The sequence below is a fragment of the Agelaius phoeniceus genome, chromosome 3, assembly GCF_051311805.1.
Source record: "Agelaius phoeniceus isolate bAgePho1 chromosome 3, bAgePho1.hap1, whole genome shotgun sequence".
NCBI classification, from domain to species: Eukaryota; Metazoa; Chordata; class Aves; order Passeriformes; family Icteridae; genus Agelaius; species Agelaius phoeniceus.
The window spans coordinates 51,787,742-51,815,318 of NC_135267.1; the positions used below are offsets into that span (position 1 = coordinate 51,787,742).

General features: G+C 38.9%; 1 protein-coding gene across 1 annotated transcript; it reads left to right on the forward strand.

Annotated features, from left to right (window-relative positions):
* The first annotated feature begins 17,521 nt into the window (after positions 1-17,521).
* Positions 17,522-26,880, forward strand: GJA1 (gap junction protein alpha 1). Its single transcript, XM_054630147.2, has 2 exons — positions 17,522-17,778; positions 23,792-26,880. Exon 2 carries the CDS (start codon positions 23,808-23,810, stop codon positions 24,951-24,953), a length of 1,146 nt encoding a protein of 381 aa, XP_054486122.1. The 5' UTR covers positions 17,522-17,778; positions 23,792-23,807; the 3' UTR covers positions 24,954-26,880.
* Positions 26,881-27,577: the final 697 nt, after the last annotated feature.

Below are 27,577 nucleotides of genomic sequence, written 5' to 3' on the forward strand. Positions count from 1 at the left end.
ATCTGCTATTCTTATAAAAAAAAATTAATTTTCCCAGGTAAGCTCAAGTTAGAATCCATAGTTTTGTTTTCCAGGAACGAAGAAAAAAAATCTAGTTTTTTTAATCAGGAAAATACTTCTTCATAGGTGACAAGGGAAAGAGGCATGGATGTTTGGCATATTAGCATCTGACTGTAGTTATATTTTAAAATAAAAATGCACAAGGTAGAAATGTGATACTTGTCAGGTTCCAGCTATAAAACCATTTTTCAAAGCTGCACAGTTCAAGTCACCTTGAAGAATTCTCTAGCCAGCCCCAGGCAGAGCTCCAGTTCAGAGCCCATCAAAAGGGTATGAGTTTCATAGCAGGAACACAGAACTTAATTCCAAGCCTTTAAAGACAAATGAAGACAGAGCTTTAGAATGTGTCAATAGAAACAATATTATAGTATTGTAGTGACAAGGTAGAAACAGATTTCATTCCATGTTCTACTGAGGTAAATTTAATTGTTACTATGGACCAATGAGCTACTCGTGCTTGATAATTGTGCACTACGCTGCTTCCACTGAGGTCCCTGAGCTGTGTCAGGGGTGGTCCACAAGAGGTATTTCATAGGAATAAATCCATACCCTGCAGCTGCTGGGAGAGGTAGGATCAGCAGGAAGGGTTAGTGGTGACTGGAAGGATCAGACAAGCAGATGGATATCTGCAATACAAAATCATAGTGCTTTGGTGGCAAACCCCTTCAGTGCAGCTCCCTCTTACTAAAATTCCTATCTATCGTGTCCGGATAGAAGTTTATACTCTTGATGACAGCAAATTATCAAAAAATAAACTATTTTTTGTGAAGAAATATTTTCCTATCCCTCAGCTTTTCCCACCTTTTTGCACCTAATTCATTCTCTATCACGATTGCCAGCCTTTCTCAACAAAGCAGTCTCTTAACTTGGAAGTCCTCCCACTGAAACTCTGTAGGGAGTTCCTGAGCAGAAAGTTCTTATTCATTTCATTAAAATACTTTCAAAGATGAAGGGTGCTTGTGGAACAGGCTGTATCTCCACAACAATCATTGAGACAGCAGCATATGCAGCAATTTGACTGCGACATTAAAACCATGCACCCTGGGCTCTTAGGCAGGTGACATTGCTAGACTGATATTGCCCAGCTTCTGACAATTTTCCAGCTTGTGCAGCTGTTGAGAACATGTGGTCTTTAATGTTTCTGTGCTTAGTGAGTCTTCCTCTTGCTTTCTCTTATGTAAACTCACGCAGACCACAGCCTGCCTCTGCTGAGCACATCGAACATTAAAATAACAGATTTGTTTTCAGAGCAAGAAAGTAATGGATTTAACTCTTAATTATTGAATAGCTGTGTTGTCTTTTAACAAATCTGAAACTGTTTCCAGTTCTGTAATCTGCTACTTTGATGCTGGTAAAGATTTTATTTGTGAGTGCATTCAGCCACATCTGTAAGAAGAGTCTGAAAACTTTAAAGCACAGCTTGCTCTTCCTGATTATATGGAACGTTTTACAAGTATGGAAACATTGCATTTTAGTTGGCTACAGTAATTTAGGTAGAAAGGTAAGTGCTGCCAATTTCAGTGCTAATTAAACAGAATTTTTACAGCAGCAGAAAGTGATATATCCTATTCTTCCAAACATAGGTTCAGTCCAATCTGTCTTTTTAATTGCACTGCAACAGATTATTACATTATGCAAATAAATAATAGAACAAAACTCCAGCTAAAATCCTGCTGAAGGGGAAAGTGCCTTGTATAAAAATGGTTCCATAAAATTTTGTTCTGCATTCCAACAAATACACAGCCATCAATATCCTTGCTTCTGGATGACAGAATTGTTCACATTAATAGCTAGCTATTTGGGTCTCAGTATGAAAAATTATTTAAAACATTGATTAAACTGCGATCATGTTTTTAAATGGACAGACCACGAAAAAACTACCTTGCCCTGCAGTATTATTTAATAATTCAGCAAATTCAAATCTTGAGAATTTTAGTAATTAAACTTCAAAGTTAAAAACATACATAAACCAGCCAATCCAAGACAGAAAGAAAATTCAAGTCTTTTGCCAAATTTTGCTTCAGATGGAAGAACACTCTGTAACAGATATTGAATGCTAATCCTTCAATAGCCAAGCAACTTTGAAAACCATGTGACAGGAATTCATATGCCTGGAGGAAAAGTTGAGGGTAAGGAAACCAGATCCTAGAACCACATAGAGAATCACTGCTAGGAAAAACCCTGTCTCCACAAAATTGGGAGTTTTGATCTCAGAAAGTGGAAAAAAATTTTTTGAACTGTTGCTACTAAGATAAGAGAATAAGATATGAACCTGTTGATCATGTAGCAAATCACACTAGTGCACTCACCTGTACAAAAGCTCAGCCTTGGAAGCAATTACTGGTTCACAATCTGGAGCACAGAAAGGGTTAAACTACAGAAGAAATTAGATCAGGGGTAACTGGAGGACTTGTGGACCTTCAGCTTTGGGAGGAGGCAATGAGACTTACAGACTGGAATATCATTCCCTATTTAGTATTCACAGTCCCCAAATGGTTATCTTATTTGCCTTTCACCTCCAAATAAAAGTTTACACCTGTTTACAAGATGTCAATTATTTTGATTTTGCTAATTGTGAGTTTTAAGGCTGGCTATCCATCCCAGACACAGTAAATACAATGGGTACCACCGAAGTTTTACATTGAGAAAAGTTGAATCTGTCTTTTAATACAGCCTCTTTCATAGCCATGTCTTCCTTCAATAGATTGCCAGAGGTGGTATGTGTCAAATGTAACACTGCTTGATAAAAAGAGAATAGTTTTGAAAAACTGGTGAAAAAGGCAAACAAATGATCTAGCAAAACCACTAATGATGCAGCATGGCATTTGTACACTCCTAAACTTTGCACAAAATTCATAACAGAGATACACTTCTTATTGAGTCTATCCAAACATTAAATCTCATATAAATGAGATGCTTCTAGAGATTATCTTCCAAATGAAGCCCTTATAACTGAGATAATTCCCGTTTCCTACATTTATCCATTACTTGCTCCACCTTGAGCCATGATTTAAAGTCAATGTCATTTCAGTACTAAATCTGCTTTAGACTTAATTAACTTCGTTGATCCAGAAATTTTTTTAATACTGAGCAGGGCACACTCCTTAATATGAGAGCAAATAGAAAACAAGGTAAAAAGACAAGCAAACAAATATCCAAACTGAAAAGATGAACTGAAAATCTATGTCAGTGGAATGATCACATTAAAACAAATGCCTCAATATAGTTGTTTCAAGAACAAATCAGATTACATTTACAGAAGTATAGCCCATATTAAAGCATTAATCACATCGCTATCTCTTTTGTACCATTAGTAATTTGTACAGACCTATGTGCATTTTTCTTGCATAAAAGACCCTTACACTTCTGAAGGATGCACCACTATTAAGAGCAACTCCATGTTGAGGGTTCCTTCGAGCTACTGGAAATTCTAAAATATGTTTTCTAAAGAGATAGCAGTTTGCTAGAAATGTCTATAGCAATGTTGGATAAGTTTGTGCATATCCATCATGCACTGCATGGCTTTCAATAAGGAGTTTTCATCTCTGTGCTATGTTTCTTTTTCAGATAGTTTCATCTTCTATGATTTGATGTTTAGAAATCACCCACGCTTTTGTTGATATCTCTTTATACTGTTCACTTCATTGAGACTGATCTTCAAAGCCTTCAAAGAGGACACAAGAAGAGGACATAGTTTATTTTCCTATGACTATATATCGGGCTTCCCCAGCACAATGAAGGAGAAGACCCCAATTGTTGAAATGCAAAATCAGAAGATTTAGAGCTGGAAATAGCTTTCATTATGTCCTCTCACCTATGGTTTTGCTGTTTCAAAATTGCTGTCTTTTGAGTGTTCCTGTCCAAGTTAGTTATAAACAACTCAGGCCATACAAGGACTGAGAACAAAAGGAAGTTTCTATTCCCTGGCAGCTGGAAAATATTTTCCTTCATTGAAGAGCATATTTCTACCTTTTAGTTTCAATTACTGTATTTTCTCACCTTTCCTGCACAAAACCAAATAATCAGGCAAACAAGAAAAGCCCAAACTTTACCACTATCCTTCATTTCTGTTTGTATTACTAGCTTGGAGTTTAGATTGCGCTGTTTTGTCTACTATCTTATGCTGTATTCTACATTTCCTTCAAGACAGTCATTCAGGATAAGTCTTAATATCAGTGATTATTTTCTGAAAATCACATATTAGAAACAAATTATTTTGGGTGTGTACATGTCTTTTTTGTAGGGGTGAACAAGGGGAGTACACGTTCTGGAAGGTCTTTTATAGGTTTAAGAAGTCAATTGATATAGCAGCCACAAACTGTAGTTTACAAATAAGCCATGCTGGAAATAAAGAGTTGGAATTATGCGTTACAGGAGCATTCCCAAGACATTCCTAAAATACATTAATGTAAATATTTAAATGGATAGTGTTGAGCACTGGATACTTTTGTAATTATCAAACTATGCCTGGAAATATCATGTAAATATCTAAATGAATTTTCTAAATTAATTAGATATTCTGTTTACTACTGTTATAACTTACTGTTGCTAAACTTAAGACTAATGGAAGCCTTAACTTTTTTATGCAATTCTTGACTTTTTGTTAATTTATTTACTGCAACGTTAACTTGTATCTACAGTACAAGTAGAGGACCTCCTGTGCTTTGATTATCCTTTAAAGAGCAATAAGAAGATGTTTAAACTCCTGCTGCTTGTATCCACCAGTGACTCCATGTATTACCTATGAGTAACTTGTTTGGGGTTTTTTTCTCCCAAATGCATTCAGTGCCCTTTCTAGAAGTGACATCAGATGGGAACATATCCTCAAGTATCATTACCAGTTGACTTTTTTCTCTATTAACTTACTGTAAAGAAATTTCAATGCTTCTAGAGATAATTAGATCTCAAGTGATCTAAGTACTCTTTTTTTCTGCAGGTAAACATAGTCTCCAGAGGAAAACACTAAGGCTTGATATACAGTCTCTAAAATTGAAATTGTTGTTAAAACCATTGCTCTGTCATATTTCCCAGAAGGAATTGACCAAATCAATTACAAGTAATCACTCACTTTCTGTGCAACTGACTGACACTTTTAATGAAAAATGTCTGTGTTGTAGGTTTATTGACAAAAGTATGCAACATGCTGTTCCCAGAAGAACCAGAAAATTTAAATAGAGTAATATGAATGACAGAAAAGAACCAAGAAAACAATTAATGACAATTAATTAGTTGCACAAATAGACCTTAAAAACCCTGGGGTACTAGCCAAATCACTACACCATGCAAATGGTAAATGTGTCCCGGGGGCATCAGGCACAGCATCACCAGCCAGGCAAGGCAGGGGATTGTCACACTCTGCTCTGCACTGGGGCGGCCTCACCTCGAGTGCTGGGGGCAGTTTTGGGTGCCATAATATAAAAAAAAAGATGAAACCATTAGATAGCATCCTTGAGGGGAAGCTGTATGAGGAGCAGCCGAGGTCACTTGGTCTGATCAGCCTGAAGGGAGACCTCACTGCAGTTACAACTTCCTCATGAGGGAAAGAGGAAGGGCAGGCACTGGTCTCTTGCCTGTGGTGACAGGACAGAAGAGAATGGATTCAAGTTGTGTCAGGGAAGGTATAGGTTGAATATTAGAAAATGGTACTTTACCTAGAAGATGGTTGGGCACTGGAACAGGCTCCCCAGGGAAGTGGTCACAGCACCAAGCCTGACAGAGTGCTTGGTGTGATTTGAGCAATGCTCTCGGGCACGTGGTGTGACTGTTGGGGTGTCCTGTGCAGGGCCAGGAGCTGGACTTGATGATCCTTGAGGGTCCCTTCCAACTTGGCTGAATAATTCTATGATTCTGTGACATGCATTAATCCTGATACAGGAGTTAAAAAAAAGACTATCTTTCTGAGATGTACTCTCTGTTGAAAGAGAATTGATTTTGCAGATAACTCAAGCTGATAGATAGCCAATCAAGCATTCTGTCAACTTATCTCGGATTTTACAGGAAAAACAAAACCAAACAAAATATTGTTGATCAGTTTGTCAAAGTCTGAAAATGTTACGACAAGTTTATAGTATAGACCATTATATAAAAGACTTTAAAATGTATTTCAATCATTACTTTCAGGTGGGAACCCTTCAGAACTCACTAGTTTCTCATTCTCAGACATTCACCCCTGAGTGAAGAAGAGAATGGTTACAATGAACCGAGGCTCCTGATGTCTGAGTGAAGCTTTTTTTAACATTTAGTCAATTCTGGCAGTCCTGAACTGAACCAAAAAAAAAAAAAAAAATCAAAAAACAAAAACAAACAAAAATCAACCAAACCAAACCCCAAAAAAACCCACCGAAAACCACGACAACCCATTGGGGTACAGCCTTCCTTTGGCCCCTAACCTGCCCCGTTCCCAGCCATCCTCTGCCAGCCGCGTTCCCGCCGCCGCGGGCCCGGAGGGCTCCCCTGTCTCGCACCGCCCCCTGGCGGGACCTGCTGGAATCGCGGACGTCCTGCCTGGCCCCGGGTGCCCCCGGCCAAACCCCTGCCTCCTTCTCGCTCAAAACCTTAGTCTTGCATAAATCAAAATTTCCACCTTTAAACTATTTCGTATCATAATATAGAAATTTTTTTAAAATTAGGAAAAAAATCTTTATTTGATAGTTTCATTGTTTTATGCATATTTTTTCCTAAGTATATATATTTTTTCCCTTCTTTTATATTTAATATAGGGCAAATATGAATAAGGACTACGTAAAAATTCATATGTTATTTCCTCCAATGTCTTCGAGGCTAATTTGCTATATTGGCAGATTATACTTCTTTCTAGCCACTGAAACTTCAAACCCTGGTTAGAATTGGGTTGTCAAGAGTCCTTCGGGCTTTTTGCCCAGCAGCAGTTATTCTTCTTGGCACAATGTGAAAATTGTGTCTAATGTGTCTAATTGTGTGTCTGCAACCTTGGTCTGCAGAGCTGCTTAGAAATGTGAGCTTATCGTAAAAGCGGTAATTAACAGGGACAGAAAGAAAGATTACGTCTCAGTGTAACATTTGGAATTGAGTCAAAAGATTTTTGGTTTAAAGACACACACTGTTTCTAGTGCTGAATTATGTTTTAGGCCTTTCTCTCCTGCTGTAATAGCCTGGAAGGCAGCAACTGCCATCTCTGGAGGTACCTCATTTTCTGAGAAGTCATTAATTGCTTCCTGCTGTGACTGCTGAGGGGCATGCTGGTCTGGAGAGCATGAAGTTGCTGGGTGTCTCAGTCTATGTAAGGAAAGCACCTTTCTAAGCTAAACCAGGACTCTGAATAAGTTGGGTTTGTGGGGGTCACCAACATGGCCATGCTGACCAGTCCTGTGGTGTAAGGATCCCTTTTATGGATTTGATCTGCAAAGATCCTCACTATACTTCTTTCCTGAATATCCTTAGTATCTTCAAGGAAAAAATAAGGCAATGATGTTATAATTTTTTTTCATACTTTTGTTTCATACTTTTTTTTCATACTTTTGTTTTCAACTTAGGGATGAAAAAAAAATTTTTTTTCATCCCTAAGTTGAAAACACTGGCAAGCACCCATAGTTATATGAGAATAAACCTTCTTTAGGACAATTTATAGGACAAAAGAAGTAATATGCTTTTCCTACCAGTCCTGCTCTTGGAAGTTCATAGAGGGGCCAAAAAATTTTTACACAAGTTTCACAAATTCTTAAGCGCATATTATTGCCTTGATGTGTTTACCTAGATTTCATGAATATTCAGAATAATTACATGCAATAAATACTTAATTCCCAGATGGCTGTCTTACAATAAATCTACACATACCTATGCCATCAGAGCAAAACACTTATTATAAAACTCATGGTGAGTTTTTACATAGTGAGTTGTTACAGCAGAGACCAGTGGTAGAAGTGAGCTGTTTTATGGCAGTGTATATGGCACCAGGGTTCCCAACACAGGCACTTCTCAGATGCAGTCTGTGGGTCAAGCAGATTGCATATCAAGGACTTTTACAATTTCACACTGAGACTTCTACATTTCCATTTCAAAGGCTGGTAGAGACCCTGTTTGTTCTTGATGTAGAATTCCTTCTTGAAATCAAATGGTATTGAGAGCAGGGAACAAAGGCTGAATAAGTAACAAAGAGCTATTTATGTGCCTATGGAAAAGCAAAAAATTTGTGCAAGTGCATCAGTATCACTTGACTCTACAAGAATTCATAAAAGGATCTGTGTTTTATATAGTCATTCATGAAGTAATCCAAAGAGATTTTACTTCTGGTTTAGTATTTAACTTGTAGTTTATAGTGTGTTTCGCTGTCCTGTACCCAAGATTAGCCCTTATTTTCTGGCTCACTTGGATAATCAGCAGGATCTTCCTTTATCAGTAAACATTTTCAGCAGTATCTTCTACAGATATCAGCTTAACTGGCTTCATACCCATGACTGCTTTCCAGTTTCAAGAGAAAGAATTTACTCAGAGGAGTATAAACAAGTGAGTAAAGCAGTTCATCCAAAATGTAGAAGAAGTTTCTTTCCAAATAAAGAAGTTAATCCAAAATGTAGTAGTCACTCACAATTTCCACCAAATTGTGTGCAGTGGGTGGCCCAAGAGGCTCTCAAGCTCATGTAGATTGTATCCACTTGTGCTGTGATCATCTGAAATTGACAGAAATAAATTTATTTTCTTTAACACTTGATGAGATCTTATCCCATTTTTGGGACTATTTTTGAAAAAGACGCTAAGAAAAAAAACCCATTTTTTTTTCTCAATTATTTCTCATATTATTAAACTTTTCAATTATTTTTCATATAATCACAGAATGGTTTGGGTTGGAAGGGACCATAAAAATCATCTAGTTCCAACTTCATAGAATTATTAAGGTTGGAAGACACCTTTATGGAGTTCAGCCATAAATCCAGCACAGGCAAGCTAAACCACAGCCCTAGTGCCATATTTTTGCAAAATAGTGCAGCTTTCTCAACATTAATAAAGGATGCATTAGTTTTCCTTCACTTGTCCTCAGTTTTTATAATTAGAGCAGTGGCTTTGAAAGCTGAAGATACTGTTTTGAACTTTACAGTCTCAGCAGGGCTTGCAAGTAGGTTTACCACTTTGGGAGCAAGTGTTCTGATCACTCAATGATTAGCAAAAATCTCAGCTGCAGCAGAAGCAGAATCCCAAGCAGCCTCATCCAGGAAGAACAGGATGGTGCCAGGAGCCCCACATGGCAGCTCATCCTGGGCTGTTTCAGATAAAACGAGGTAAAACAGGGCCTTTCTGGGCAGGGAGGTGGGAGCACCTTTGGTGTTTTGGGGTTTCTGGTCAGAACAAGGATGGGAGGGGGCTCTGGGCAGCACAATGTGGGGTGGTTCTGGGCCTGTTGAGCACCATGCATGCTTCCTGAGCTTTGCAGGTATCTGTGCTTTTCCAGAGCTTTGTAATTACTGCAGAAAGGCAGCAGAACCAGAAATTAAGACTTGTGTGCCTCAGCTCTCCATGTCTATGCTAGGACCTAAATTCTGTATTCATTCTCATCCTCACTGCTGACAGCACTAGGTCACCATTAATGCCCTATTATATAAAGACTTTTTTTTCCATAGAAGATAACATCTTACAGCTATTGTCTACCATTTTTTACTTAGATTTTAGACAGAATTTGCCAGATATAACCTTGGCTGTGAGAATACAGATTTAATTCGTACCTTTCATCCTCTGAAAATATTCTGTACATATGGAAAAGTCTGAGACTGTTAGTACCCATTTAGAATTTTATTGTGATCAAGTGTGCAAGAACTATATTTTTGGATAATACACCGGTGTCAGCTTTTAAGGCAGGTATTTATTTTGAATACAGCCTCAGAAAGTTGTAAAGCTGCTGGGTTTTACTATTCAAATTTGACACGTAAAAGGAAACCTTTAGTTTAATGCTCAGTACATTACAACTAATTTTTCTCCCATTATTGAACATGCTTTTAGCATTCTTTTGATACAATGTACTTTCTTAAAGTTTAACAGCTGAAAGCTATTGTTATCTTTTATGTGATGTTTTCCCTTTTGCACCTATGTTCATGTCTGCTGAACAGTGCTGGCAATAACTAATGAGCAATTCCCAGCCTAAACTGTGAAGTCAGGATGTTTTATGTTCTTTATGCATCATTTGGGTATGTCATTAAATTACTGATATACTGTGTAACTTGACTACATTTCTTTTTCAGTTCAGTAAATCTAAAAATCTCTGAGAAATTAAATTAATGAATGTACACACATTTAAATTCAAAGCAGATTTCTGGGCCTGATGTTCTTTACTGCCTAAAAAAATGACTCATGGATTATACTGAAATATCTCCTTCTGGGAAAATCTATAAAAGAAACTGCTAATTCCAGTAGATTAATTTTCCAGTTGTTTTCCCAAAGCTCTTCTTATGGGAACCTCTTAATTAGTAGTATATTTTAAATCAATTTATGTTTTTACCAGCAATAAACCCTATTCATAATTTTACTTTGCTTTTATGTAGAATTTCTTGACATTTAGTTCTTTGCAGACCCTTTCATGTCCCCAACAGCATTAATCCTGCAGGCTGCCAAAAGAAAGAGGCAATTATGCTCCTCAAGTGATTCTGTCCAACATATAAGCAGCTGAACAGCAAATGGCAACAGAGTGGTGTAGGGGAAATGAGTGGGAAACCTTGAAATGTTCATGTCCTCAAACACCCCTTGGTGCTATCAAGAAGCCCAGTGAGTGCACTTTTCCCTTTCAGCCAGGAACATCTCACTCCCTCTGCCTCTGATTTTCAGAATTTTTTGAAATAGTGTTCTTCAGGCCCATTCTCCTAGATGATATTAAATTTCTCTTTTCTGCAAGCAAAAACTCTCTTAAAATGAGGGGAAATATAAACCTCTTTATTTCCTTGGCAGTCATGTGGGGAGAAAACTTTAAAATAAATGACCAGCATGGTCAGTCTGCAGGTGAATGGGCAGAGTCACACAGTGAAATGTGAAGGAAGCCACATGTCAATCTAAAGGAATAATCTACAGGAAAAGGCTTCCCAAAAGCATTCTTGAATCTTGTGAAGAATTAAAAAAACGCCAAACAGTTAAAATTATAATGTACATTACAATTATAATTAACATACTTTATTGTAATGCATGACATAATAGGAGAGCCTATAAAATTTTGATTCTAGTTTCTTTCTATGTAGGAATTGATTAAAAGGGGACTTTTTTTTCTAAATATCAATGTGTAAACTAGCAATAAAAAATGTTTATTTTGATATTCTAGATAAAAAGTCCATTTAGTTAGATTTAAATGCTCATTTAAATATTGAAGCAGCTCAGTTTAATTCGCTGTAACCAATGATATTGCCTAGATAAATGTAACAATATTGTTCTCTTAGTAAAAAACAGTGCCTCACACTAATAAATTCACTCAAATGGTGAGTGAATCTAGAATTATTTAAATAGGACTAAAAATCAAAATTAAATAAAACTCAAGGATGTTCTGAGAACAGGATTTAAAAGGCATGGTTTCTTGAGGGGAAGGGAGCTCACCCATTTCCTCTTTGCTCCTCTGAAAGTAGCCAAACTTTTTGTCCCTCAGTTCAGCCACATGTGGAAAACTCATCAATCTCTCCAAGATTTCTAAGACTTCCATAGGAAAGCAGTTGCTGTTTGTAAATCCTGGATAAAAAGTATTAGAATTATGTCAAAACTTATAAGCTTAACAAGCTTATAAGCTCACTTATTCTAAACATCCCATAACTTAATAAGCTCACTTATTCTAAACATCCAAAGCCCAATGATTATTGCACATAATTTTTTTTTTAATAATAACGAATTTTTTCATCAATAAAGTTACAGAAATATTTTCAGCTGGGTTGTAATTTTGGGAACTTACCTACTCTGGTTTTCTTTCGTTTGTGAAGATTGTTATTTTGTAATTTGGTTGTACAACCTTTATTTATATTGCTGGATATTACTTTATGTGTGCAAATTTATTGTCTTCTGTGAGATTACCCATTAGACTAAGTAGCAGACAATGTCAATACATATCCTGAAATTTTTTTATTTAATTGTTAATAAATTCCATCATTTCCAGACCTCCTGAAGAATTTAAAGACAGTTTTGTGAAAGACAATGTTACTTTCACACTGTTACTCTATGGTTTGAACACGTGAAATGGCCATATTTGTTTTTAAAATCTCCCATCCTTTGGGACCAAAGGCATTGGAATCCTCACCACCATCAAAAGAGAGAAACAAAAGCTCACAAAATACTGAAAAACCATCTCACTGCTGGATTTTTTCATGTGAAATGAAAAATAACATGAACAGAAAGATGTTACCTGGCATTCAAGATCCAATATAATTCATGTTTATTTTCACTGTGTACAGAAGGTGGAGCCAAATTCATAAGGATCTGTGAACTCATACTTCAATCTTTGTTTGAATACTTTTCTAATGTCTTTCTGGAGGGGCACCTCGTTCAGAGAATGTATTGATTGGAATAAGTAACAATCTTGGGATAAATCCTTTTCAGACCCAATTTTCTGGTGTTTAAGCTGTCTTTAATAAGATTTAGAAGTTTCTTGGCACAGCTGTAGAGCATCTGAACCTTCGTGTATTGTCCTTCTCCCCTTCTTTGTCAGTGACACAGAAGTGAATTCATATTTCTAAATGTAGCATGTGAAAGTGAGCAAGCTGAGTATTTTCATGAAGCTGTGGTGAGACCTTAGTCGTATGAAGTGGCAAGCACAAAGAACAGAAAGGAAACAATTACCCCAAGTTTTGAGCATTTTCTTCTCCTTCTCTGTGGTCCTCATAAATTTTAAAAAGAAACTCGCACTTAGTAGTTTGTCCTGCTAGCTGATATTCCAAAATAAAACTAGAGAACAAATCAGAATAATTTGGGTCTTAAAGGATGGACCCTGACCTTAAGAAATTTTGCTTCTCATTCCGGTTGACCCATGAGCTGTCTGTGACTCAGAAGAGTTGCTGATATTCTCCATGACAAACTTTCCAAGTCCATAAAAGAAGCTACTATAACGTAACTTATTCTATGACAATATTTATAAAACACTCAGAGATTGTAGACAGATGACTGTACAACAGTGCAATGTATTTCCAGAGAATGATGATGGTTCTCTAGGGTGGGCTCTGATGCAATGGCAACCGTCATAGAGAACTCCCCACTTCCATTTTAGTTGTTTCAGTCTGCTGTTTTTTCCAGAAGGGTCTCTTTTCCAATAGCAATTATTTTCTTTTGCAGGCAGTAAGAGCAGAATCTCTCTTATGCTGACTAAGACTCCTTTTCCCTTGGGGAATATCTAGCTTTGAATTAAATTAATCTGAGAGACCAGTTTCAACAAGGAATGGAAGGCAAATTCACTAACAGGCAGTCTTGTGATTATCCTGCTTTTACTATTACTATCCTTAAAATTATTGTAAGAAAATATTCTTATAGGCTATGTGCTGTGCCACCCAAGTGGGACCAGATACTGCCCTGAAGGATGACAATTGCCTTTAACTATCTGTTTTGAACAAGCATTGACCCTTTGAATTGTGGGGCAGGGGGTGGATATGGCTGTGCTTTGCAGACTCAAGGACTTGCTGAGTGCATCAGTGGGCTCCAACCCAGTCACCCCAGCTGAAAGAATGTGCAAGCACCGTGGCCAGCTACTTCAAAGCTGAGTTGTATTTCTACGTGATGTAAATTCCTTAAACAAGCAAAAAAACCCCACTGGGTGCAAAAAAAAAAAAAAAAAAAAAGCATTAGTCTGCACATTTATGTGCTTAGGTAATCATGAAATACCACATTATTCTTCCTTGGATGTTCTGAAAAGCTTTACCTCCATAGGGCATGAAACAGGGCCACGCATTATTCACAAGTTTGTCTTCAAAGCCAAATGTGTGAGAGGGGATATCAGTGAAAACCTGCCAAAGCTTTTACTCCATCCAGCGATGTGGGGGACCACACAGCTACCTTGAAAGCAAGAAAATCTGAACTGCCTGTGTATATTAATCTCTTAATTTACTGTATATTCAGCTCATGTTACTTGGTCTGTGGATTCCTCTCCCAAAATGCACAGGACGAGGACAGTGCCATGCATGGAAGTACTGGGAAGTGAATTTTGCAAGCAAATTGAAAACAAGTGAAGCCATGTAATTCATTTTAAGAGTTCCACAAACTACAGACATGCTTAATTGGAAGTAGACCATGAACCCCACTGGTATCCCTGGGGGGTTTGGTGATGGTCAGAGGACTGGATAGAGCCTTCCAAATGAAACATTCATTCGGGCTTTTCTAGTGAATCAGGTTGCTCAAAAATTATTGAGGGATTATTTGGAAGAAATACAAGGAAAAAAAGTTTTTTTAATGAAATGTTTCACTTGTGTTAAGGTAATAATTACAAAGAAAACAGTGGAGTGAGTTCTGTATTAACCATGAATATGTGCCAAAAGCTGGAAATACTCAATAATCCAAATTTTGGTTCCCTTTGGTAAGTCTGCATAGAAAAGCAGCAGCAGTGGGCAGTATGGGCTCTGAACTATTTCACTGATTTAGCTGAGGATTCAGCAGAGAGTGGACAGAAGCATTGTGGAAGTCATCCTGAGGTTCAGCCTCAGAGGTGCACTTGGCAGAGCCTGCGCTCCAGCACTGCACCTGGGTTGAGGTGCAACTGTGCCCTTACAGATTGTGCTGCAGCCTGCCAAAACAAAGGCAAACAGGTTCTGGGGTCCTTGCACTGCCAAGACAGTGCTCTTTGCTCCAAAAGGCAAAACATCAATGGATGGCAAGAGAGTTCCCAGACAGTTCAATGCCCCAAAATGTTTCTTTTTTTAATGTGAAAAGAATCTGTCTTCTACAATGCAAGGCTTCAAACCTAACTGTGATCTTCTTACCCCTCTGTTTATCCATAATTATGGACAGATTTGAAAATATCTCATATCTGACACCCCTCTGCTTTCCAGTTGAACACAGTCTCAGCTGAAGAGGGGTTGTGTGTGAGGACATTTGTTCCATCTGAAACAATTGTTCTCCTTGCAAGCAAATGAATGTGAGAATTTCTTGTAACCTCGTGAAATGGTAAATCTTTGCATCACCTGAAGCTGGATATGTTCTAGTAATAGGCTTTAAAATGTGATCATGAAGACATATTTCCAAACTCTAAGAGACATTTCTAAGTAATACTTATCAGGACAGATAATAGTCCTTCCTAATTCTAAACAGTATAACAGTGGAGACTTGTAAACTTTCCCTTTTGTATGTAGATAATGCCACAGCAAAACCAAGTCCTAGGCTTAATATGGCCACAAAACCATTCTTCCCTTGTTACTAATGTACACATTTTAGTTTTCCAAACTGGGTTTTAAGATTGCTGCGCTTCTCACAAATGCTGGGAGTTTTAATTTAAGTGGAGGAATAGTTCTTCTTCCTTCCTTCAAAACCACAATGTTTGAAAAATTGCAAAGCCTGTCCTGGAAGATAATGGGAAAATGCAAGCTCAGGCAAGATGGACCCTGTGATCTTGTGATCTTGCCAGCTTCAACAGGGAATGATAGCTTTGTATTCTTGCAAGTTATAATTCAAGGGTTTATTCCTGGCATAATTCTGTTTTCCTAAGGGGCAATTTTTTTCAGGATCAACATACACAACATCTAAAATGTCCTCAATATCTCAACATTGACACACATAGTCACATTGACAGAGTTGTATACTTGGCTCCAGAATAACCAGTGTTTTACAGACAGTAGCAGGAGCCCTACATGTACTCTGCTCACTGTCTATACCACAGTCATGAAGACAGTGAAACGCTGTGGTTTGTATATTTCAATTTATCTATTCTCAAGAAGAAGGGCCCACAGTCTGTGAGGCACAAAGCTCCAATTCTTTATGTGATGAGAAAAGGCAACCTGAAAATTACCCTCAGAAAACATGAAGTTTCTTTCTGCCATATGGCTTGGACAACTGTAAAAACAAGAGCAGGGGAAAAAAAAAGAAGTCCAAACTAACAAACTAGCAGCCACTATCAAAGGAAAGAGAGGAAACTGAGCAAACCTGTCTTTGTCTGCAGCTGGGAGAAGGGGAATGGAAGGTGTGCACTGTAGTGTACTATCTCTTTTTGTCAAACAGGAGGCACTGTAGGCTGCTATTAACTGCTCCAGAGCAAGAACCAGGATGGGTGTGTTTAGCTCCTCGCTTCGAAGCTCCCTGATGAGTCTATTTCTACAAAGATCTTCTCTTCTCTGGAGAGATCTGGGTGAAAAACAGTAGGGAAGAGCTGTGAAAAATAAGTAATATCTAGGTTGTGTTGCAGAATGTAACTCATTATTTCAAAAAGAAACTGTAAAGAGGACCTTTATCTAGGAATAGCTCCATACCCATTACTTAACTTCTCCCCTTCAAAGAGCAAAAAATGTTTATCCATGCTACTGAGCCCAGAAATAGCTCTTGAGAATAACATGAGTTGAAACCCAAGTGAGCCTGGTACAACCATGATCTGGTTTCAGATCACGATTTCTGGTTTCTCCGTGAAACTTCACAGAGAACTATCTGACCAGGACACTTCTAGAGAAGCTCTTAAGTCCCATGGAGCAGCTCCAGGACATGAACAAGTACAAGACCAATTCCTAATGACTTTTGAACTCCACGTGTGAGCAGCTTAAAATAAAGAAACAAATTAATCTCTGTTCTACAGACAAGGCATTTTTCAAAGAGCATTTAACCCGGGTCTAGGCAGGAGCAAAGCCAAATTAGTTTTGCTCCAATTGCATAGATCAGTCTTGAAGCATGCTTTTATTCTGTAAAATGTGTTCAAAAATTATCAAGAACATTTCTCACTATTGAAGCCTGATTCTGAAGTTTCCTGGAAAGAGTATCCTGGAATGTGAGATCATTCCTTCATTTCTCCCGTGGGACAGACACACGCACACATGCACATACAAATAATCGTAAAAAAATATGCGATGTGTATCTTCCGTGGAAAACAAACACCCTGCTCTTGGTGTGTACTTTCATGTGTGCACGTAAAGGAAATTGACCTCGGTAAACAAGGCTGTGTTCGCAACAAAAAAGCAGAGAGGGCTTGGGAGGGCTTCCTCTCCTGAGTGGTGGCTAGGGGATGCAGCCCCCGCATCCAGAATGTCCACGCTGGTTACTCTGAATGCCTTTCCCTGCATTTCTGCCTTTCCCTGCAGTGAAACTCCTGGCGCACACCAGAGAGCCAACTTGTGGCATCTGTGTCCGGCGAGCCCAGATGCGGTCACCGCGCCACCCAGGTGCCCCAGTGACCGGGGGCTGTGGGGCGGCTGCTGACTGCCTGTGTATTTGTTTTGTTACATCAGCAAGAGTGGATGCCATGCTCTCAGGCTTTCCGCGGGCTGTTTTTTTGCTGTGCCTTCAATCCTCTCCCTCCTCCTCCCCCAGCTCCGAGCTCTCCGCCCGCAGAGCGCCCCTCCTCCTGGGCTGCCTCCCCTCCCTCTCCCCTCCTCTCGCACAGTCAGAGGCTTGAAAACTTGTTAAAAGCTCTCCCAGTGTTCCAAGTTAGAAAAAACTTTTACGAGGTATCAGCACTTTTCTTTCATTAGTGGGGAAGGAAGGATGAAAAATACAAAACAGCAGTAGACTTTTAAAGTTTAAATAGACAGGTCTGAGTGCCTGAACGTGCTCTTCCATTTTAGTTTAACCCTCCAAAGAAGTGCTCTGATCCATTTTCACTGCTGATCAGCAAGGGTAAGTTGAAAGTTTTCCTCTTTCACTTTTTCATCATTTTGTGTATCCTTTTTTTTTTTTTTTTTCTGAAAACACTTCTTTTCTTTTTTCTTCTTTTTTTCCCCTGCACACTAAGAACTCTGTGTTATTGCGTTGAGGGTTGAACTTGTTTAAAAACACACATCTCTAAACAGCGTAGATTCTCTTTAAGCGCTCAGTTCCAGCTTGGAGGAATGCTTTGCTTTCTTTTGTCACATTTCTATACATTTCTAGAAGTGCTACACTTTTACAACTTGTAACCTTGTTCGGCCGAAGGAGGAACTGCGGCGAAGTTGTGAGCGCCGGGCTGAGCAGATTTGTTGCTGCCACAAGCGATCTCTCCCCTCCACTGCCTCTCGGGCTATCTCAGCTCTTTTAAAGAAAAAGCCGAGGTGTGCTTCACTCTCCTCTGCTGTACCGAAATTGCATCAGAAGTTAGTAACAGGGAGACCTTGCCTTGGATGCGTCCCATTCCTTCCCCACACGTTTTGCTTTCATATGGAAATCCTGATTGATGCCTGATAGTTTGAGCAGAGCAAGCTCCTTAATTAGATGCCTTGTTAAATGCTGCAGCTACTGAAGTGGTGACTTTCACGTGGTCTTCCTGATAAGTTTTTTTCCCCTTTTCTTTTAAAATAGATGTGATAAAATCCAGACACGGGTTATGGATTTTTAACCTGGTTTGTATATAGTTACTCTGTTTTAGCAACCTCAGTGAGGGATTTTAGAGAAGGAATGTGGGATATCATGATATGCCTTACCACGTTGGCAATGTCTGTGAAAGTCTTGGGTAGATATAAATGAAAGTTGTCTAGGAAGGACTGTACATAATCCACATATGACACATTCCCTGTATAATACCTCAAAGACTTAATTGTCAAAATGCAGAGGAAAAAATACTTGAGCAGCATCTCTTGGAGAACTCAAAACCTTTTCATGTTGCGAGACTTGGAGTCATTCCTCGTAGCAGTTGTTGCCTGTTGCTTGCCAGTAGTTAAAAAGCAGCACGAGGAAGGAGAAAAAAGAGCCTTCAGCTGAAAGACAGACCAAGCAGAGAGTCTATCTTATCGAGTAACGCACGAACAAGGATATTGTGTGCTTATATGTGTCCTCATATTTTGCCTTGAGATAACCAGCAAGCCTCACGGAGCAGCATATTTCCTCTGAGGATTTCATTTTTTTACGTGATTCTTATGACAAAAACCCTGGTTATGAGCACAAAAATGGGATATGGACACCTTTTGCCTGACGTCTGTCCCAGTGTGTGTGTGCGCGTGTGTGTGTGTGCGCATAGGGAGTGAGTTAGAGGACTTGCGTGAAGCTTTCATCCTGCCATTTTTAACATCTGGACAGCACACTACGCGGCAGAATTTAAGCCTCTAGTCTTTGGGATGTTTACTGAAGTGCTTCCTTCAGAAACTTCAAAGCCAAACACTGGCACTGACCCATGATACCTAACAAGCACTTGAATGGCAGAAAGGCAAGGGGCAGGCTGGGCTCAGTAGGGGGAAGACAGGGATGGACATAAGGGATTTGATTTGCAAAATAAAGCTGAATGCTTATACACACAGGAGCGCAGACAGATTCAACACTCTAAGGTTATCTCAGCTCTCATATTATGCAAGCCCAAGAGATTAATTCTGTCTCTGCAATGAACCAGGGCCAAGGATTCCTGTGGGTATGGGGAAGGTTAGAGGACATTGAGCAATGCAGCTGTTTCATTAGATACATTGCTCTCTTTCTCCCCAACCTTTGGTATCTCCTTCCCAGGTTACTCACTGAATTTGTCTCCTGTAGAAGCACCTGGACTGTTGTTTGTGCCATTTATATACTTGGACATCCAGATTTCTAGATTCTCAAGCAGGAGCATCAGAGGGCCTAAGGCACCCTCAGGGAATTCAGCGTTCCTTCCCTTAATTACAAAGTGAGTCAGGAGAGGGATGAATCTGAGCATTAATACAGAGGATAGACCTGACTTGTACAACTAGGGAACATCTAAGAAAGTGCTTACAGTTGCCTTTGCAAATATGATTTAAAATTAAATTAGGTATGGAAGGTACAAGATGAGAAAGGCAGAGGTTATGAGGTAGATCTGGTAGTGACTGACCACCAGCAATACTGGCAGACAAAGGGAAAACCACAGTTGTGACACTTGAAATTCTAGTTACTGGAACCATTTTGTGCGTAACCTTTGTCCTGTGGATGAAATGAATTGAAGCTCATCTGCAGACCTATATATGAACTACACCTTCCCAAGGGAATGTCTACAAGGCATTTGCTTATTTTTATAAGATTTTGGAAAGCTAGCCTTCCCTGTTCCAGCAGGTCCAAACCCAATGAGTTGTATAGTCTTTCTCTGTGATTCATGTTACTTTTGGGAAATGCTCAAGCTGATTTATGTTTGGGGTCCAGAGCCTTCTCTTTTGTTGTCTAGGTGTGTGTGAGCACAAATACAAAGACAGAAAAAGTTGGAAATACGAACCTTTGGCCTGTTTCCCAATTACTTCAGCTGCACAATCCCACTTTGGAACCCACTCTAACCCTTGCTGCTCTTCCATCCACTGGCATGTGACCTTCTAACACTGTAGTCAGACCTAGGACATTACCACAGCACCGAGTTTGCATTATTCTCTTTGGAAAATATGAACCAGATGACATGATGAATGCCGCCCATAAAAAACAGTTCTAGAATTTCTTAATTGTGGCTTACAAATCAAATGTCTTATATATGTGGTCATCCTAAACCCGTGCAGATGAATGCTCTCAGATCTCCTGCTGCTCTACAGATTTTTTTTCCCTGCCTTTACCCACACACAGTAGGACCTGGAAGAAATCCATCTTTTTAAGACTGCTGGATTTTAATACTAGGCCAGCATTAGTCTGCCTCAGAGAAGGTTATGATCCTGTAAAGTATTAATCAGTAGGAACTCATGAAATGCACGTACTCATCATCAGCCATATCCTTAAACTCCTGAAGTAATGAGTTTGTATGAATTGAATAGGCCAGCCTGTGTCATTCAGTGGACTCCTTTAAGTTATTTGGAAGTGTTAAAACAAGCTAAAGTCCAGAAAGCTAAAGAGCTATTTTTAAAGGTTGTCTGCCAACCATTTCAAGCTAATTACAAAGCTAGAATACTTAAGTACCTGTTGATACAAAACCTCTTTTTATACCTGGTAAACAGATTTGTAATCGGTTAATAAAACTGGCCTTTCAGTGCCCTGAAAGTAAACAAGTTAGATCCGATGAATGAATTTTCTCTACAACAAAGCAAAGTACTGTGTTTCATAAAGCAGTGGAATCCACTTAAGAAAAGGAATAATATATTTGTGCCACCACAAGGTTATCTGATTAACAGTACAATGTTTTGAATTGATGTGGGTTTTTTTATCACTGGCAAAGGCTAGCATGTAACTGATCTCTTTTTTAAAAAGTTGCTTTTCAGAACTATGTATGAGTAATTCAAGCATGGAATGTTTCCTCCTGGAGTTTATATTGCCAGCGGACACAAATGAAACTTAGCAATTTTGCATGCTGAAGCAAATTAAAAAATAGGGAGTAAATTCTCCAAATACTGCAGGTGTGGGATTAAGTAGGTCAGAACTGAAGTAAATCATATTGCATTAATGAACCAGAGAGGAGTGTAATTAGAAAACAAACAACACATAACTGCCTAGAAATAACATATCCTCTGTTTTCTTAATCAGGCTTTCAATCTGAAATAACATTTAGACAGTAAAAAAAGTACATGGAGTCTGAGGAAAGTCTGTTAACCCAATAGTTTCTAGTCACTGGAAAGCTGACTAATTAAATCAAGAAGCTGTTACTTGAAAAAGGCTCCTTCTGTCCCCTTGCACTAGGACATGGAGCAAATAGCTTGCCTTTAAAACAAACTTCACGTGTTGTATAGTTACAGGCTGTTCTCTGTTTTAACAATCCCTGCCTGAGGAGGAACGTGGTCACATTTCATTCCAGACTTTCCAGGGACCTCCACACTTCTCTGCCTGACTCCTTCTCTGCCACCCCAGCCCAAAAAGACAAACTCACTTTTCCTGGGAAGGATGAAGCTGAGGATGGCTGAGGGGATGTGTCAGAGACAAACATGCTCTGTTTGCTCCTCCTGGCAGAGGCTCCCAGTTTTAAAAGTTTGAAGCAGGCCTGATCCTTTGATGGGGCTTCATTCATGAGAAGAGCTAATTACATGAGGAAGGGTCAGCAGGCTGCAGTGGCTCAACTTCTGAGCCAGCCGTTAAGGCAGACAGAGGAAATGGCCCTGGGGTATTTTTCAGGGGTTCAAAGATAATTGGCATCTCAGAGCTATCAGAGCGAGTACTTTAAACACTGTCTCCCATTACTCTCTCAGACTCGGTGGCAGGAACGGTGTGTTTTTATTTGGCATCTATTGTTATGTTTGAGTTTGCCAGATTTATACTCTTGTGTTCCCAGTGACTCACCGCTTCTTAAAAGCAAGTCTCCTTGGTGCTAAAATTTCCCATTTTATGAATTATCCAAAAAGTGCATATTCTATAAATGGCCTTCACTAGGGAATATAGCCATGATGCAGTGGGGAGGAAATAATTTGGACATTATCAAAACTGTTAATACCAGGAAGGGATTACTCAGCATCCATGGAACAAATATCTCTGCCCAGCAGCATTCACATTAAAAGGGAAACTTCATGATTATTTTTCCTTTTAAATTCCTGATTTCATATGATTTCATGCTTTTTCATGTTGGGCAAGTTAAAATACAAGTTTTAATAAGATTGCCATTCTCCAGTTGATAAAAATCTATAGTGAAATTTGTTTTTCTTAGGAATCTAAAGCATCAAGCAAACAATTTCATTTTTTTTATGTCACCCTATGTGTTTCCAGATATCCTGAGAAGCTGCCTGTGTCCCAGAAATGAGCACTTTAAAACTCAAGTCAGGAAAGACACTTTAAACTTGCAGTGTTGAACACTTGGAATATAAATTACAAGCCAGGAGTCGCCTTACAAACAGAGCATATTTACCTTTTTTTTCCTGCTAAATCTTTTCCTTTCAAAACAAAGAAGGAATTTAAATACAAAAAGATGCAAATACAAACCTGAAACTCCAATGAATTAAGCAAATCACAGATAAACAGGAAACCAGTTCCTCCAATATAGTAACATGATCTTAGCTGGGTTTCATGTATTTACAATTTTTTGTTCCTTCATAAAATTATAGGTAAATAATGATTTCTTTGATCTTCGTGATGAAAATACTAATGTATAAGCTTAATTTAGACAGCTAATGCTTTTTCTGAAGTTTAGTAGAATATAAACTTGGCATCATTAGGAACTACACCCTTAAACATACTACATGCTATGAAGTTACAGGCAGAAGCTCAGTTTAATATTACTGTGTAGGAAAAATGACGTATTTTGCAAAGGTAGAATTTTAGGTATGTGACCCTAATATTAACCTAAGGTAACCTATTGTATTTAGGTTATATTGTGGTTTACCTTTTTAGTATCTGAAAGAGTAAACATAAAAATTACATTGAATGATCAATCCTCACTGAAACTGAGAAATCTTCCATATTCCTAGCATATTTAGGCAGGGCTACTACTTATTCCACACCCTGCTTCAGCTGTGTGTCACATCTGTTTTTCACTTGAGGCAGGTGAAGGTAATGGAACTGAGGCTGCCATCAAGGAACCGGAGCCAACCACAGTGATCACCAAGGGTTATCATGGGCCTTCCTGAAAATTGGAGTGAAATTAGAATTAGGAACTTTTTCGATTGTGCTCTGAGACATTATATGTTACTTTCTCTTTTCAGTTTCCCTGACTTCCCACTTCACCTGCAGACTTACTAAACTCCAGTTTCTCTTCAGATTGTGTAAAATACATTAGTTACAACAAAGCTGACCCTACTGCTCTATTAGTATTGATCGGTGATTTAGTGTGTCAAAGGTATTCAAGCCCTCTGACTTAACCCTTGCTATTTTTTTCCTTTGTGTCCTTGTTTAGCCAGCATCCTGTGAAGATGGGTGATTGGAGTGCCTTGGGAAAACTTCTTGACAAAGTTCAAGCCTATTCTACTGCAGGAGGGAAAGTGTGGCTGTCTGTCCTCTTCATTTTCCGAATCTTGCTATTGGGAACAGCAGTTGAATCTGCTTGGGGAGATGAACAGTCTGCATTCCGGTGTAACACTCAGCAGCCTGGTTGCGAGAACGTCTGCTATGACAAGTCCTTTCCCATCTCCCATGTACGCTTTTGGGTTCTGCAGATCATATTTGTGTCTGTGCCTACCCTTTTGTACCTGGCACACGTGTTCTATGTAATGAGGAAAGAAGAGAAGCTGAACAAAAGAGAAGAAGAGCTAAAAGTAGTGGCAAATGATGGTGTGAATGTGGATATGCATCTCAAGCAAATAGAAATTAAGAAATTCAAGTATGGGATCGAAGAGCATGGCAAAGTGAAGATGCGTGGGGGACTGCTCCGTACTTATATCATCAGCATCCTGTTTAAATCTGTCTTCGAGGTGGCTTTCTTGCTGATTCAGTGGTACATTTATGGGTTTAGCCTGAATGCCATCTACACCTGCGAGCGAGATCCATGCCCACACAGAGTGGACTGTTTCCTCTCCCGTCCAACTGAGAAAACCATCTTCATCCTCTTCATGCTGGTGGTGTCCTTGGTGTCTCTTGCCTTGAACATCATTGAGCTTTTTTACGTGTTCTTCAAGGGTGTCAAGGATCGTGTGAAAGGGAAAACCGACCCCTACTCCCACAGCGGTGCCATGAGCCCTTCCAAGGACTGCGGCTCCCCCAAATACGCTTATTACAATGGCTGCTCATCACCGACTGCCCCCTTGTCTCCTATGTCTCCCCCGGGGTACAAGCTTGTTACTGGAGACAGGAACAACTCCTCCTGTCGTAACTACAATAAGCAAGCCAGCGAGCAAAACTGGGCCAACTACAGCGCGGAGCAGAACAGAATGGGGCAGGCTGGCAGCACCATCTCCAACTCGCACGCCCAGCCCTTCGACTTCTCCGATGACCACCAGAACACGAAAAAACTGGCGTCAGGACATGAGCTGCAGCCCCTTACCATTGTGGACCAGAGGCCTCCCAGCAGAGCCAGCAGCCGAGCCAGCAGCAGGCCTCGACCTGACGACCTGGAGATCTAAGCTTCTTGATGCAGTACTTGCTCAACTACGAAACGACGTGCATTGGAAGATGCCGTCAGTGCTGATCTTGTTCCAGTGGAGGTGGTACTTAACAGTCTCAAGCAGGAGATTTTAACAATCGTAAAAGAAAAAAAAAGCAAAACAAACAAGCAAACAAACTTTTAAAATACTTGCTGGTTCTTTGGGGGGTGTGGGGTTGGTGTGGGGTGGTACAGTACACATTGATATTTAATGTAGCTGGTTTAAAGAATTTAAATACTAAAAAAAAAATGGAAAAAAGATAGGTAGTACTAAGGTAAAGGGCTGTTTTTCTAGAAAGGCTGTAAATATCTGAGTGTATGTGTATGTGCGTACTATCATGTTTGTTTCTAAAGATTCTTCTGTAATACTAAAACCCAATAATAACTGAACTCACATTTGTCAGGGTGAAGTGCTACCTGAAGATGAAAACATTTTTCCTATTCAACATGCAAAAAAGTCCAGGATTGCCTCTGATCATTTCCCTGTCAAGAACATTCCATTCTTAGAAAGTGCACTTTGAAGGTAAACTTTCCTACATGGTCCCCCAGGTTGTTGGAAAGCTCCTGTGAGGACAATTTACAGTCTTTGAGTCGTTCAATTCAAATTTCAGGCATGGCCCACCAAGAAATACTTTGGTCACCTGCTCTTCCAGCCCTTCATGCAGGTGTATTTTGTGATGTGCGTAAATGGGACGGCTCCACACACGTGGAACCAGCAACAACACAGTCTTGCCCACAGCAATACTTGTGTCCTGCTACTTATGTAGAGTCTCTTTAGTATTATATGAAACACAGTTTGCTGCCACTTGCAGATTTAAGCATCAAGACAAGCAAGCAACTGCCTTTAGTGAATTTTATCACACCTTTATGTGTACTAAGGGTGTAGGTATGTGTGTGGATGTGGAGGTAAAGGTATACACAAAACACCCTCAGAAGCATAGGCTGAGAAATAAACGCACACAGGTTACTTGCAGTTGACACTTTCTCATGGATGTTGTGAAGATCTGGGCCACTATGGTGTTTACATTCTCTGGTTCCTTCAATGTAAGTGAAGCACACGTTGTTATATTTTTTTAATTCTATAAAATATTTTCCATGCATCCTAAATGGATGCTCTTTTAAAAATAAAAATAAAAAAAATCTAAAGGGCCTAATCCTGGATGTCTTGCTCTGGAAAATCTCTCTTTCAAGTTGTTGGGAGTTTTGCCTCAACAAATCTGCAGGATCAAGCCCAAGATGTAGCGAACCATGTTCTTGCTGGCATGAATGATTTTCTTTTGTAGAAGTTAGGGGTGGAAAAGACCCATTAGGTCATCTAGCCAATCTCCCTGATAGATAATAATGATGCTTGAATGATAGAAGATGTAGTACTGTAAGCAAGCTTTAGTCTTTTATGTGAGAAACTTAGAAGAAGTGCTTTGTGCTGGATTAATAATAAAATATGCCTAAATGGCTTTTGCAGTAACTGGTATTTTTCTTGTTCTAAATATTCACATTTACTGAACTGCAATGTCCACTGAGTTTGACAGTTAGGTCTTTCTAGATGGCTCTAGCAACTTTAGTGTTTACAGTTAGATTATGTTTGAAATGCAAGTGAAGTTGAGAGGATTTTTAAAGAGTACAATTCTAGCTAATTTATTTGAAATATATGCTAAAGAAATCTACCAGTTTCTTCAAATGCATAGCCTCTTAGCTGAACACAGATTGACCAAGGAAATGCATAACTTGGTTTCATTTTGCAGCAACACAGATAAATTGTTTCATTTAATGCATTATATTAATTTGTTTGACATTCCATGTTAAACTACTGTTGTCTTCAACTTCATTGCATGTATGCAACCATAGTTTGTCAGATCATGTTGTCTGGAGAACATTAGTCAATAAAGTTTTAATTTAGTATAAATACATTTTCTAATTGTCTTTTACTGTTTCATATGTCCATGGATATCTTTAGTTTCAGTCTGATAATCCAAACTCATTCTTCCTGTGTTCGTTTTTCCCCAGTCACTCTGCATTTCAGAAGCTTACTTTATTTAATCCATCTGGGTTTGCTTTGAACTGAAATTCCACAAAACCATGTTCAGACACCCTCACAACAACTGGAAAAACAAGCAGTCTCCACCACTCCTGAAACTAAGTAATGTTCAGCATGAAGAAATCTTGCTAGGAGTCTCAGAAAATGTATATTTATTTGCAAACTATTATAAAAATGACAGTCCTAAAAGATTGTCACATAATTTCTCAAGCAATTTTTATATATGGTTTAGATGTAACATGAAATCATTGCATCCAGTTTATATGTCATCAGATTGCTCAAGTAAGAGTCAATTTCAATTTCTGAAATTTAAACCTCATTCCTTCAAGCTCATTAGGAGAAAGGTACTGATTTTGATAAGGCTGGGATTTTGCACAATGCTTCTCCTGCTTCACCCTTTATGTGTCCATTACTGATAAAGTCATACAGTGCTTGGCTTTTCAGGATTGGACTCTAGATGTAAGGTGGTTCAACTCTTTCCTTTATTTGAAAAATGAAAATATAATGTTCATGTGATTATCATAAAAGGTTTTACTTTCAAATTTACTTTTTATTTTAAGTCCAAATTC